General features: G+C 37.0%; 1 protein-coding gene across 1 annotated transcript in view; it reads left to right on the forward strand.

The window, feature by feature from the left end:
• LOC140197078 (uncharacterized) overlaps positions 1-11224 on the forward strand; it is an 82542-nt gene extending 71318 nt beyond the window's left edge. Inside the window, exons 7-10 of the mRNA XM_072256995.1 lie at positions 3209-3361; positions 6081-6253; positions 9624-9789; positions 11027-11224. Coding sequence (XP_072113096.1) covers positions 3209-3361; positions 6081-6253; positions 9624-9789; positions 11027-11224 — 690 coding nt within the window. The remainder of the gene's footprint in view (positions 1-3208; positions 3362-6080; positions 6254-9623; positions 9790-11026) is intronic.
• The last annotated feature ends 2645 nt before the right edge of the window (positions 11225-13869 follow it).

The raw sequence follows: 13869 nt of genomic DNA on the forward strand, positions 1-13869 counted from the left end.
AATACTAAACATGTTACTAATCTCTCTTTCAAATTGTGTTTTAGTTGCTACATAACCAAAATATCAAAAAAATTACACGCATGTAAAATTTCATGAGAATGGGCATCCTCCCTTTTATATAAACACTTGTCTCAAGCTTTCAAAGAATAAAGTACAAAGGTCAATTTGTTGGATCAGTTTCAGTTTTAGCTGCTATTGAAGACAAGACATTCAGATTACTCAGATGCATTTTATTTAAATCTTGCTATCATCAAAATTATAAAAAAAACACTACATTCTTTTTCATAGTCTGTCATTGGCATGATCAGGAAAGTTTTAAAAAATGATGTAGAATTTAGAGAATGTTGACTAAAGGTCATTTTGCATTAAACTTTGTGCAAATTTTAAAAAATTGTCCGGTTTGTCCTCTTACATAAGAATTTCAATTGTATGAATTTGTCATGAAAGTTATGTTAATGTAAAGTACAGCAAGTTCAGTTGCACAACAATGTCCAACAAGATATATTCAAAAACAACCCAGAAACAACTGTTCCGCACTCAGTCAATAATCAGCTTACACCTTAAACTTTCCTGATAGCAAAGATAAAAAGTTGCATCAAAGGTATCTGAATGCCTTGCCTCTGATAGCAGTTAAACGGGAACTGATGCAACAAACATAAATGACTTCAATGGGAAACTTTTAGCTTCCCTAAAGCTTGGTAACTGGAAACTGTTCGATAATTTTGTGAAACAGTCTTGCATGAATTTGTTTCTGCATCTTTTTCAAATTTATGCAAGAGTTTTCACACCATTATTCAAATAATTGCAGTGATTGAACTGCTACATTCAGGTCACTGTCACGTTGCCATGGCAATCGATTGAAAAATGGTGTTCCAAAATTATGCCAAAAAATTAGCTTCCATTGTTTCATCTCGATTAAAATTTTCACTCCTTCAGAATGAATGTCACGTTCCAGGTTTAAGCCTTTGGCAGGATTTTTGAGTTTTGCTGAATTTTGTTACAGTTTGGACCCTAAGCTTCTGTGAAAAATATGCAATTGTTCCATCTTTTTTGTCTGATAGACTTTTGATGAGAATCAAAAATGACGAGTCACAAATATTACAGAAAACTTATTTCTAGTTAAGTCTGGACCCTGAGGGGAAAAAAAATAAAATCACTGTATAACCTAAAAAAAAGTATATAGTAACAAACGGTTCTCATTAATTCAGTCAACTCACTCTAAATTTAAAGAAATACAGCTGACTACACATAATATTGGGTTATTTTGGCGAACTCTGCATCTGAGAATGGAGCTCTCCACTTTGAAGACAAAACATAGCTTTGGACCACATGGACAACAGCATCAAAAAAAAATAGTTTTTTCGCTTATAACACAAAACTCATTTGTAAGTTTTCTCACCCAAACCAGCAAAGCACCTTAGGATTTCATAGACCCCATTTCATTACATTACTTTTCACAAAAGTTAAATATGCAGTGATTGAACTGCTGTATTCAGGTCACTCTCACGTTGCCATGGAGTTACAGATATATTTCCACACCTACTTGAAGATCTAAGTATGATCGAAAGAGTACAGGGAAAATTTACATGCATGTTGCCGGGAGTTATAAGAAAAGATGAGGTTAGAACTTTATTCCCTAGAGCATAGAAGACTGAGGGGAAATTTGATAGAGGTATACAAAATTATGAGGGGTATAGATATGCTAAATGCAAGCAGGCTTTTTCCACTGAGGTTGGGTGAAACTAGAACTAGAGGTCATGGGTTAAGGATGAAAGGTGAAATGTGTAAGGGAAATATATGGGGAAACTTCTTCATTCAGAGGGTGGTAAGTATATGGAACAAACTGCCTGTGCAAGTGATGGATATGATTTCGATTTCAACATTTAAGAGAAGTTTGGGTAGGTACTCAGATAGGAGGAGTATGGAGAGCTATGGTCTGAGTGCAGGTTGATGGGACTAGGTAGTTCAAATGATCAAGTACAAACTGGATGGGCCAAAGGGCCTGTTTCTGTGCTGTGCTTCTATGACTGTGACTGTACCCTCAGTACTATTCAATAAGCTCCAAAACTTGGGACTCTGTACCTCCCTCTGAAACTGGATCCCTGACTTCCTCATTGGGAGACCACAGTCATCGTGGATCGAAAATAACATCTCCTCCTCGCTGACAATCAACACTGGTGCACCGCAAGGATGCGTGCTTAGCCCACTGTTCTACACTCTCTGCACCTATGACTGAGTGGTTAGGCACAGCTCAAAATCCATTTATAAGTTTGCCAGTGACACAATTATTGTTCGCAGAAGTTCAGCTGGTGATGAAGGAGTGTACAGGAGTAAGATAGCTCAGCTGGTTGAGGGGTGCCACAACAACAACTTTTCACTCAACATCAGTAAGGCCAAGGAATTGATTGGAGACTTCAGGAAGGGGAAGTCAAGGAAACACACATCAGTCCTCACTGAAGGATCAGCAGTGGAAATGGATGTCAACATCTCCGAAGATCTCTCCCAGGCCCAACATACTGATGCAGTTACAAAGGAGGCATGACTGTGGCTGTATTTCATTCGGAGATTGAGGAGACTTGGTAAGTCACCAAGGACTCTAGCAAATGTCTACAGATTACTGTGGAAAGCATTCTAAACAGTTTGCATCACTATTTGGTATGGAGAGGCCACTGCACAGGATCAGAAAAAGCTGAAGAAAGGTGCAAACTTAGCCAGCCCCATCATGGCCAGTAGCCTTCCTGCTGCAAAGCAGCAAATTTCACAACATATGCCAGTGATATTAGACCTGATTCTGATTCTGAACACCTTCTATTACAGAATATTGTAGTCACTAAAAATGTTTTTGAAACTGCTTGTTTGTAGTTCGATGATTTCCTGTCATTAACAAAAATTGAAGATCCAACTGAGTTTTGACCAATGGTTTACTGACAAATTTATATACATTTAAACTGAACCACAAATAATTGATTTTTTTATAATTAAACAAAATGAGCAGAGAGATAAGTGAATGGTAGTAAGTTTGCTTGAATACTAGGTTACCAATACATATGAAAATACAAACCACAGAATTTACTCGCTTTTTATTGCTCTATTGACTCAGTGTGTTTAAGAAGATGTAGTAAATATTAAGTTACATACTGTGTGTTTTAAAACCAAGTTCATTAATCTGCCATGAATAACTGGAGTTGTTATCTATTTTATTGCACAGATTGTCTCAATCTCGTTCTCCAGGCTAATGGGCTTCCATATCACCTTCTTGATCTCCAATGTACTGATGTGGTATCTATTCCTAAATGCTTCCCTAATGAATCCTGGTTTTCTTCACAGAGACTGTGAAGAATATGATCATGCTCTCAGAAAGGTATAATAATCAGCTTTCTTGTGCACTGAGGAAGTTGCTCATTCAGTAAATTGCAAGACTTGTTTCCTCACCAAATGCTTGTAGCCAAGTCTGTCACAGCTTCTAATTCTAAGCAAGTGTTTTCATCAACGGTAAGGTAAAAATAAGTGTTTTAAAGAATTATAAATGTTAATCTATTTTTGAAATCACTGACTCTGGTCAATATTATAGTAATGGAGAGAGCTGAATTAAAATACCATTTTTTACTTGATATGTAAAATGAATCTCACACTCACAATCATAAGATGCTAATTGGCTCTGTGCTGCAAACTGAGACTAACAAACACAAGCAACACACATCAAAGTTGCTGGTGAACGCAGCAGGCCAGGCAGCATCTCTAGGAAGAGGTGCAGTCGACGTTTCAGGCCGAGACCCTTCGTCAGGACTAACCTTCAGGACTGCCTGGCCTGCTGCGTTCACCAGCAACTTTGATGTGTGTTGCTTGAATTTCCAGCATCTGCAGAATTCCTGTTGTTTGCTAACAAACACAAAACAGTTTTTAAAATTCTGGTCAAAGAACTAATAATTATCAGTGTATTTGGACTATGATTAGTTATTGCATTAAAACTCTCTAGTTATTGAGAAGCAGACTAATTCAGCACAAAAGGAAGAATAGGTTTGGGTAATGCTTACAGTACTTAATAGTACGTACAGAAAACTACCCTTACAGTGAGTTACCAAGAGCAGTTCTCTGAGAAGTCCACTGGAACTTATAGTTCATTAACGAACCTTCTGATTCATCTTAAGTATAATAGGAGAAAAATGCAGCATTATTTTCTAGAGCTAAATTCATGCAGCAGTAACAATCACCCTTTATGTTTCCAACATGTTCAGTCTGATTGAAGTCAACACTGATGGAATTAGTTTCATTAGAACCAAAGGTATGCTGGTGAGTACAACTGATAGTTGATACTCCTGAATGTGATAAATGATAGTGAGAAAAAGCTGACTATTCACCCACATTTTTAAATTAAAAAGATGTCAAACATATAATGCTGGATATGTTTAATATATTACAAGCTATTTGCACATTGTAAATGCCTAGCTAAATATAATTAAAGTCTGATTTGAGCCTGTAATTACTTAACAATAATTGATAATGCTTTCCTTAATTACACTTCAGGACTGGCATAAGCCATTCATGCTGAAATAGTTGTGAGACTTGCTTCATTGTAAGTTAAGGGGGATATGCTCGAGCACTAAGAATCTGCCTAGATGAACTTTGCTACTTATCTGTCACTACAACTTTCCCTTAGTCCTTACCCTGGGGCTGCAACTCCAATTCCTTTTCAGTATTCATCATTTATGTTGTATCTTTCCTCTGTGGCAAGCTGCAGTTAATCATTTTCAAGTAATAACTGATTTTCCTCCCTTGCACAAAACCAAGTAAAACTTCACAAATGATCTAGATCCATCAGACAATGGGAAAAAAAAATCAGGCACGGCTCTGAGGCAAGGCACATAAATCTTAAATGTATTTGGCTTCTATTAACTGAATCACACTGGAAACCAGAAGCTATGAACCATAGTATAAATGCTCCTTGAGAATATGCTATTTCCAAAATCTCTCCCCCCATTTAAGCACATACATACTGTAATTCAGTGCAAGGTTTATACAATTTTTTTTATATCTTATATAATATTTGTCACAACACTCCACTACTTCTAACTTTGATGACATTATGAATAATCTGTAGGTTTAAACCCTAATGATCGTGTATGTTTACAATTTTTTAATTGTTTTTTCTGTTTATCATTGCTGTTTCCATGTTAAGGAGTTACTGTCCTTCAAGTTGCTTGCCAGCAGCAATGCCTCTGCAGGCATATCCTAACACTTGTGCCAATAATCGTTTCAGATATTCTCTTGAGAGCTTATGACTCAGACTGAGTTCAAACTTCCTCACAACAAGACTAGGTTCAAACTTTCTGACTCTATTTTTGCAGGATACATACATATGATTACTCTCTTCCGATGTCCAAAGAAGCATTAACTTTCTGTTAGTGAATAATTATTTCACTTATTTCACCTTCTGAAAGAAGGTCATGGCTGAATAATTCAGCTGGATTCTTGAGGATGCCAAAAGCATGGTGAGAGGAATTTACTTAACACACCCTCATGACATTACAGTAAAGCGTGAGAAATTGGCTACATAAGACAATCGTAAATTAACTTGTGTGAAGAATTCAGAAATGCTCTATGTCATTTGAATTTTTGATAATTCTTTTAATTAACTTTCTCTCAAGCAACTGTAACTAAAAATAAAACCAGAAGGAACAGAACCAACCTTGTGGCATGGAGCAGTAATTGATAAAGGTGAATTCAAAGCAAAGTTAAAATTCTAATTGTACACTCAAGGTGCATTTCCCAGAGATCTATGCTGGTTCTTGGCCTTTTGCCGTATATGTGATTTGGATAAAGCAATAGAGAGTTATATATTCAAGTGTCCAGATGACACTTCAGAGTTGTAGTAAATTGAGCAGAAGAGGCCAGGATGTTCCAAAAGAATACTAACAGATTAAGTAAATATACCAACGTGTGACAAATGTAGAGCCCCACAGGTAAATGTGATACCTTCCCTGATATGGAAGCTGATGGGCTATAATTATTTACAGCATTCTCTGATTTTGTTGCTATCTTCTATAAACATTTTGCTTTGATCACTGACTTTCTATTTTTAGGCAGTTTATTTTGATGAATGGAAACAGGGAAAGAACCCACTGAGGAGGCTTTGTCATACTTGCCACATTGTGAAGCCTCTCCGGTCCAAGCATTGCCATGTAACTAACCGCTGTGTGGAGTACTTTGATCATTACTGTCCTTACATCTATAACGACGTAGGCTACAGAAACCGGTACAGTAATGTTGAATCACACTTCTTAACTTTCATTGTTATGTTGTTACTCTATGATACCATTTGATTACTCATAGTTTATGTTTTACTCTTGGATTTGAATGCAAGCAGAACAATATTATGTGCCTTCTCATCCTGACTTTCTGCCTTTCCCTCATCTGTGCCCGGTTTGCTATCTCATTTTCCCTCATCTCCTTCCTCTTTCTTCCACAACTTCCTTTTCCATCTTAGTGTTTGTACAGAGTTAAAAAAAAGCCAGTCCATTGTCATTATCGTGTACTCCACCCATATTCAGGCTCAGAGCTAACTGATGAGAGTGCTTTGCCGACAGACAGCCTGAGGCTAATGATAATAGAGTGATCAAACGTTAACTATGCTCCTAATCCCATCGTAAACAGTACTGGAATAGCAATATTTTTGCATTGTACAACAAGGAGAACTCACGTAGGAGAGAAATGAGGGTAAGTGATGGAGTGATGATAGAGGAAGGAGGGAGTGGAGCAGGAAGAAAGGGGTGGTGATGGATGTGGATTGGTGGAAAAGAAAAAGATCGGAAAGAGGGAGAGAATAAGAGGAAGGTGGAGGGACTGCAGTTCTGAGCCAACAGTCGGAGAGTAGGCAATGAATCAAACTGAGCCCAAGTGTTTCTCAATTCAGGCAGGCTTGGATTTCATGCATGAGAAAGGTTGAGACTTTCTGGTATCCCCCTGCCCCTCAATACATTCCCCTCTTTCTTCCTGATTCTCCTTCTCACTCTCTCACCACTCTTCCTTTGCCTTTCTCTCTCTCTCTCTCTCTCTCTCCCATCTATCTTTCTGTCCACCATCACACCACCACATCCTTGTCTCTCCCCTCTTCTTAGTGCTTACTCATCCCAACCATTTCCCTCTGTCTCTAAATGCTCCTGCTGCCCAGCATCTGGAGAGAGTCAAGTCCTAGATCCCTTTAGGGTCATTTTGATTTAGTTTCTCCATTCAGTCCAGTTGCTTTGATCAGTACAGGCTGTGCAAGCATTACAAGCCGGAGCGTAACATTGAAGGTGTAATTATAGGTTCAGCCTCTTGTCTGTTGGAAGGGAATGTCAGAGACAAAATGTCAGGTTATCAGTGACCTTGTAAAGGTGCTATCCAACACATTTTATTTTGAGACTCTGGAGCAACCTTTCCCTGAGCAGAGTAATTAATATGTTAAAAGTAGTATCACAATTGCCTTAATCAAGTACGTTAACACCAACGACTTGACAGCTCAACTAATAATGCTGCAAGAAAGCACAGTCTAAGGTCTAACTATCTTCAACTGCTTCTGTCGTGATACTTTGTCAGTCAAAGGTCAGAAGTGGAGATGGCCACTGCTGATTGCAATGTATTCAGTTCTCTTTGCAACTTCTCAGGTAATGAAATAGTCTGTACTGTTTCTGGTGGTGAGACATGACAACAGTTAGGCTGGAACTAAAAATCGACATATTACACATATCTGGAAATGATTGTTTCCGATAGGAAAACAACTGATGACCAGACCCTGAAATCCAATGTTAGTATTATCATTTATTTCATCACTGGAAATGCGTTAGGGTTATTTATCAGGAGTGCTGCATTCGCAGGGCCCCTAGTATTATTATGGATCCCATCCACCCATCCAGTGTCCTCTGACTTTCTCCCATCAGGCAGGAGACTCTGATTCATTAAGATAAGAACGATCAGGATGGGAAACAGTTTCTACCCTCAGACCATGAGGCTTCAGAGCTCCCTGCTGCATCGCATTTTAAGTGTCACCAGTTAACTTGTTCCATACCTTACAATATTTAATTATGCACTTTAATTTGTTATTAATATGTGGTTCATCTGTAGATTTTATTCTTACCTTCATAAGTTATTGTGTGTTTTCTGTGTGATGTATACTACTGTGCTTTACACCCTGGTTCAGAGAAACATTATCTCATTTCTATACAGATTATATGATTATATATGTTATATACATGTATATAGTTAAATGGCAATAAACTTGACTTGACTTTTGACCAGAAACTTCATTGGTACAAGAGTAGAAATACTGAGGCATATAGCATACTGGAGTCACTTCCTAATTTCCCAAAGCTCACCTTCCATTTACAAAGTAGAAGACAGAAAAATGGTGAAATACTCTGACCTTGCATAAGGTGCATTTCCAACAAGTCCAGAAGTTCAATGTCATTCAGATTAATGAATTGAGAAAGGTACTTAGATACCTTAAACATTTATTTTATCGATCGAGGTGCACTGTTGGTGCAAATATATGAAGAATAGAATGCTCACCAAACCTCTTTGATGCTGCCTCTACCAAAAAGAAAAGGAGCTGAGACATGGGATTGTCACCATATGCAAGTTCTCATCCAGCTTATGTGGGAAAGGTTATGAGGGCAGGAGAATGGGGTTGAGAGGAAAAATAAATCAGCCATGATTGAATGACAAAGCAGACTCAGTGGCCAAATGGACTAATTTGCTCCTATGTCTTATGTGGAATCTCGCTCCTTACTGCAATCTCAGAGTAATTATTTCATGGAGTAGCAGTTCATTATTCCCTTGTCATGGCCAATTAGAACTGAGTGATAAGTGTTGATTTTGCCAGGAATCCCACATTCTGTCTGTCATTTGCATTAAACAGTCAGTTGATACTTTCTGCTAGCTAACCCCAAATGTTAAAATCCTTGTATTCAGAGGATGCACAGTTCATGGCATTTACCTGAGCATTCTGAATTCTGAAGAAATCTGGTATTAATACAAGAGGGCAAGTTGTGGTTGTAGAATGATCTATTTTATGTTGATGTAGTGACTAAACCAGTTGAAAGACAAATGGTCCAAAAACTTGGATAGTCGTATTAAGTAGGTTTGGACCAATGCTTGATTGGACTGAATAGGCTTGGACCAATGTTTGATTGAATTCTAGAGCCTAGTTTCTTCAAAGTGCTGAAGATTAGTATCAGGGATCAGAATATTGGAGAGTAGGTGCTGTTTGATCACATTGTCAGTAACCTTGCTGATGATTGAGAGCTGATTCATATGATTGTAATTGACAGGATTGGATTTGTCTTGCCTACTGTGGACTGAAAAGTTTCTACTCTCTTATGGAAGATGCCAATGTTGTACCTGCATTTAAAAAGATAACAAGTTTTAAATGTCAAGATGTGTAGTTTAGGCACTTTTTGAAGCACACATGCAGGGCCTCACTGCTTTGATCCAAGATAGGCTCAGTCAGGAATTTCAGATTCTGGGATACACAAGCTCAGTACCATGTGAGCTGGAACTGTGCGCAATAAAATACAATCTACGAAAGGAATACATGTATTACTTACCACTACTAAATATTCTTTATAAACTTTTTGTATATTTTACAGGAATTATTTTTTGGGTTTCCTAGCAACAATGTGCCTTAATAGTGTGATGGGAATCTATCTTGCTTGGGATTGGTTTAATGAGATGGGACGCAGCATTGTCATTGGAATCGGCTTCATATTCCTGTCTGTTATTGCAGTCACATCAGCAATAATGACTGGCATATATGTAAGTGATATTCTGGTCTTTAACATTGCAGTTTTTATTTCACCAGTTCCTTTTCATTCTTGTGCTTCCCCACTTTCTCTGGCAGATCATTCCATGTAAAATATCTGAGCTGAATTGGGCCCTCATTCACCCTCCTTAAGCAGCTTCCAGAGGGATCACAGGATTAAAAAAAAATACTGTATCTGCTCTATATTCTTCACAAAGTAAACATTTTGCTTGAGTCAAGATAATTAAATTATGAGTTGTAACAAACACAAGATAAATAACTATTTTCATTTTATGCTGACTTTGTTGCCCTCTAGTGTTTTCCTTTGGTTTAAGCAACTAGCACTAGGGCAAATTCAAAATTTTCAGGTTTAAGTGATATGCCTGTTTAGGTCTACCTCCAATGCATTTTTTTTACATTTATACTCTCAATTCAATTATATGTACCACAAAGATAGCTTTAAATAGTGTTTGCTCCACACCAGATACAATATGTACTAGATATGAGGAGATTTATATGTTATTTCTACATCAAGCATTAATTTGTTCCAAAAGAGTTACTTGGACCAAGAAATTCATCAGTTGTCAATAGTGCTGCAGATGGTAGCTGCATCGCATTGTACTCTCCTTCTAAGATTTCGGGGGTTCCCAATCTGATTTATGCCATGGACCAACACCATTAAGCAAGGTGTCCATGGACCCCAAGTTGGGAATCTCAATGGAAGTAAAGGACAACATGCTACTTCTACCACAGTTAAACTCTTCTATTTACTTTTTCAACATTTCCTTTCATTCTGCTTAACTCTTGCTGTTTTCCTTTTACTCTTGTTGTTTGCTTCTTGCCAATTCTGCCTCTGTATTAATCTCATACTTTAAAGGTTATAAAGGAAAAGCACAACAATAAAATGCTGCCATATTGTTTGAGACTCTGCAGTTCAGTGGATAACTTGAGTGCATCTGATTACAATAAATATGACTCTGGGATACATATTGCAAATGTCAGCTTGCTTATCACTGGATACTGAACAACATAATCATACAATGATGCACTATTTATACAAGGACTACAGTGGTTCAAATTATGGCTTTAATAATATGAACATTTTAATTTTAAAAGAATTACTTGCTGAAGTAGAAAATGAATTCTAACTATGATTTATGACCAACAGTCTAAAGATTAAAACTTTGTAAATTTAACAAGTTTTTTTTGCATTTGAAATACTGCTGATGAATTTTTTTCTGTCATTTACAGTTCTATATGGCTGCACTTAATTTAACAATAAATGAACATATGAATCAGAAGAGATACAGTTATCTTCATACCAAGGATGGACACTTTCATAACCCATTCAACAGAGGCATTAGACTGAACCTAATGGAATTCTTTCACCTAATCGATCCACAGAGGGAGGAAGTGTTCAATACAGTGGATGGGTTGCACATCATTTGAACAATGTAAAAACCATGACAACATATATGACTCTCTTCACTCAAAATTACAGCACAAGCATTTTTCTTTATGCATCCTTATAAACTTCTGTTTTGAGAAGGAATGTGAAGATGTACTACATAAGATAAAAACAGCTAATTATGTATCAAAGAAAGGAGAATTTTACTTTTAATGCATAAAAGATTAAGGGGTCAAGTAAAGTTCATCAATCAAACTACACAAATGCGTATATTTCTCAATATTGTTGATTTTGGGACTATGATGCATTTGCTGCTATATTCAGGAATCAAGAATGCAAATGTTAAAAAAGTTGAAAGTTTATGATATTCAATGCAAGACATTCTTGCATATATTTTATCACACAAGATGTTGCCAACAGTATATGCCTGTAAATATTCAAGTTATTATCATTGAAATTACTTATTTTAGTGCACTCCAGATGAAAGTATTACCCTGTTATTCAGAGCAAGTGATATTTGGTTAAATTACTCAGAGAAAATAGGTTATCCAAGAATGATTCCAGAGCAAACAGTCTTGCAAAATTATGTAATTAAAATCAGACTGTGCCTATTGCTTGTTCCAAATAGCCAGATGTAGAAGTAAAGGGCTAAGGATATCCACGACAAAACAGAGAGCGGAAGTGGCTTCAACTATGAAGACGGGTTGGTAAAATTCTGATTACTCAGGGAGTTATTTGACTGAACTATTATGTACTTTTTCCCTAGGAGCTATTTTTGTTATCTGGAAAACTTGACTTAAAAACGTATATCCAAATGGAAATTGTGCTTACTTTTTTCAAATCTGCTTCAAATATTTGACAGAGTTCAAGGATGAACAGTTGCATATGGAAAAACTTAACATTTTCTAGATTACAGACGGAATATTAGGGCAAGCCATAATGTTATGTGGTTCTGAACACGTTTTCAATTTATTCCGCAAAACCATTGATGTTTTCTTTTATTGACGGGCTGAAGTTATTTTTCCCTTCTTTATAAGATCTAATAACCTTGATCACTGTAATCACTGTATGTTATTGCAAATTGCTAATTTTTGTTTAAATATTTTTGAACTGTTTTCAGCTTGTAAATGTCTGAAACTGAATTTATGAAGGTGTTTATTGAATATGTAATTTATCAATGTACTGTACGTGAGTTAGGCTCCACCTTCACTAGTCACATATCCTATCAACTGCATATAATACTCATTCCTTCATGGTGAAGCAAACAAAACACAAGAACTTTGTATTGATTTAGATTATCATCAGATCAGTTTTGTAGGTTTCACTCATGAGCATTAAACCCACTCATGAGCATATTGGCATTGTAGCCCAGAATGATTACCAAACTGATGGCAAAGACATTGGAGCATTAACTTTCCACAAGCCCCATATCAAGTAGACCTGCTATCAAAACTTCAGGCCTAAAGGCTATATCATGTCATACTGCAGTATTAATATAAATGTTTCACAAATTCTTAATATGACTTGTGCCTTAGTGATTTTTACAATCTATATGCATAATAAAGGAGAAAATGCCCAATAAATTACTTCAGTTTTACAAAAGCACATAGCTGATAAAATTATCTTTATTATTAATTGTAAATCTTACTGTGATTATATCATAAACAGAATGTGTAATTTAATAAGTAGTTCCATTTGTAACATAATCCATAAAATTTCATAAGCAGCTTCATTTTACAAAATTTATGTATTATACAGTGCTACTGGAAATGATATTGTTCTGACATTTATTAAACAATTATGCAATGTTCAGTAGTTTTATATCAAAATTACCACTATGCAAAATAACTGCAGTAGATTTTATTCACAAAATATTAAAGATTACATTTTATATGTATGCTTTTGCCTTTGGATTTTCGATCAACCATTCTGATTTTTAGAAAGCGTTTATGCAGACTTTCAAGGATGTGTGTGCCAATTAGAAGATTTTAAAGCCTACATGAATTACATTGGCTTTAGGTATTTGTCTGGATAGCAGCATCTATTTCCCTGGCTGTTCCACTATAGCATTTGATGTGCATTCACCTTCTATCTGTGTAATTAAATATATATATACACACACACATATACATACACACACACATTGTGTACATACATCTATTGATGCTTCTGGACACATCTTCAGTGATGTTCCTGGAATCATTGGGTGTTTCGGGTCTTTCAACATCATACAACCTCCTCCAGGTGACCCAGCCGGGGCTGATCAGACCCCAGCTTGTGTCCAGATGGCTACTTATGACTCCATGGCTCCCCTCTTTTGAGCCACAGCCATATTAAGGCCCTCTCTGCCGCATCAGTGGTACTGCGGATGGCTCTCCTCTTCCTCTCTCCCTCGATGCCCTAAAATGCTGAAGGCTCTAACTAAAGAACGGGCTATGAATCCCCTACAACCAACCTCCACTGGGAGACACCTCGCTCTCCATCCAGCCTGCTGACAGTTGCTGACCAGTCCTGCGTACTTAAAGAGCTTCTTTTCGAAGGCCTCCTCCAAGCTATCTTCCCATGGGACTGTCAGCTCCAGCAGCACCACTTGCTTAGTAGACTCAGACACTAGGACAATGTCCGGTCGCAGGGTGGTGGCTGCAATATGGTTGGGGAACTTCAGCTGCCCTTCGAGGTCCACCAA

The sequence above is a fragment of the Mobula birostris genome, chromosome 4 (assembly GCF_030028105.1).
Source record: "Mobula birostris isolate sMobBir1 chromosome 4, sMobBir1.hap1, whole genome shotgun sequence".
NCBI classification, from domain to species: Eukaryota; Metazoa; Chordata; class Chondrichthyes; order Myliobatiformes; family Myliobatidae; genus Mobula; species Mobula birostris.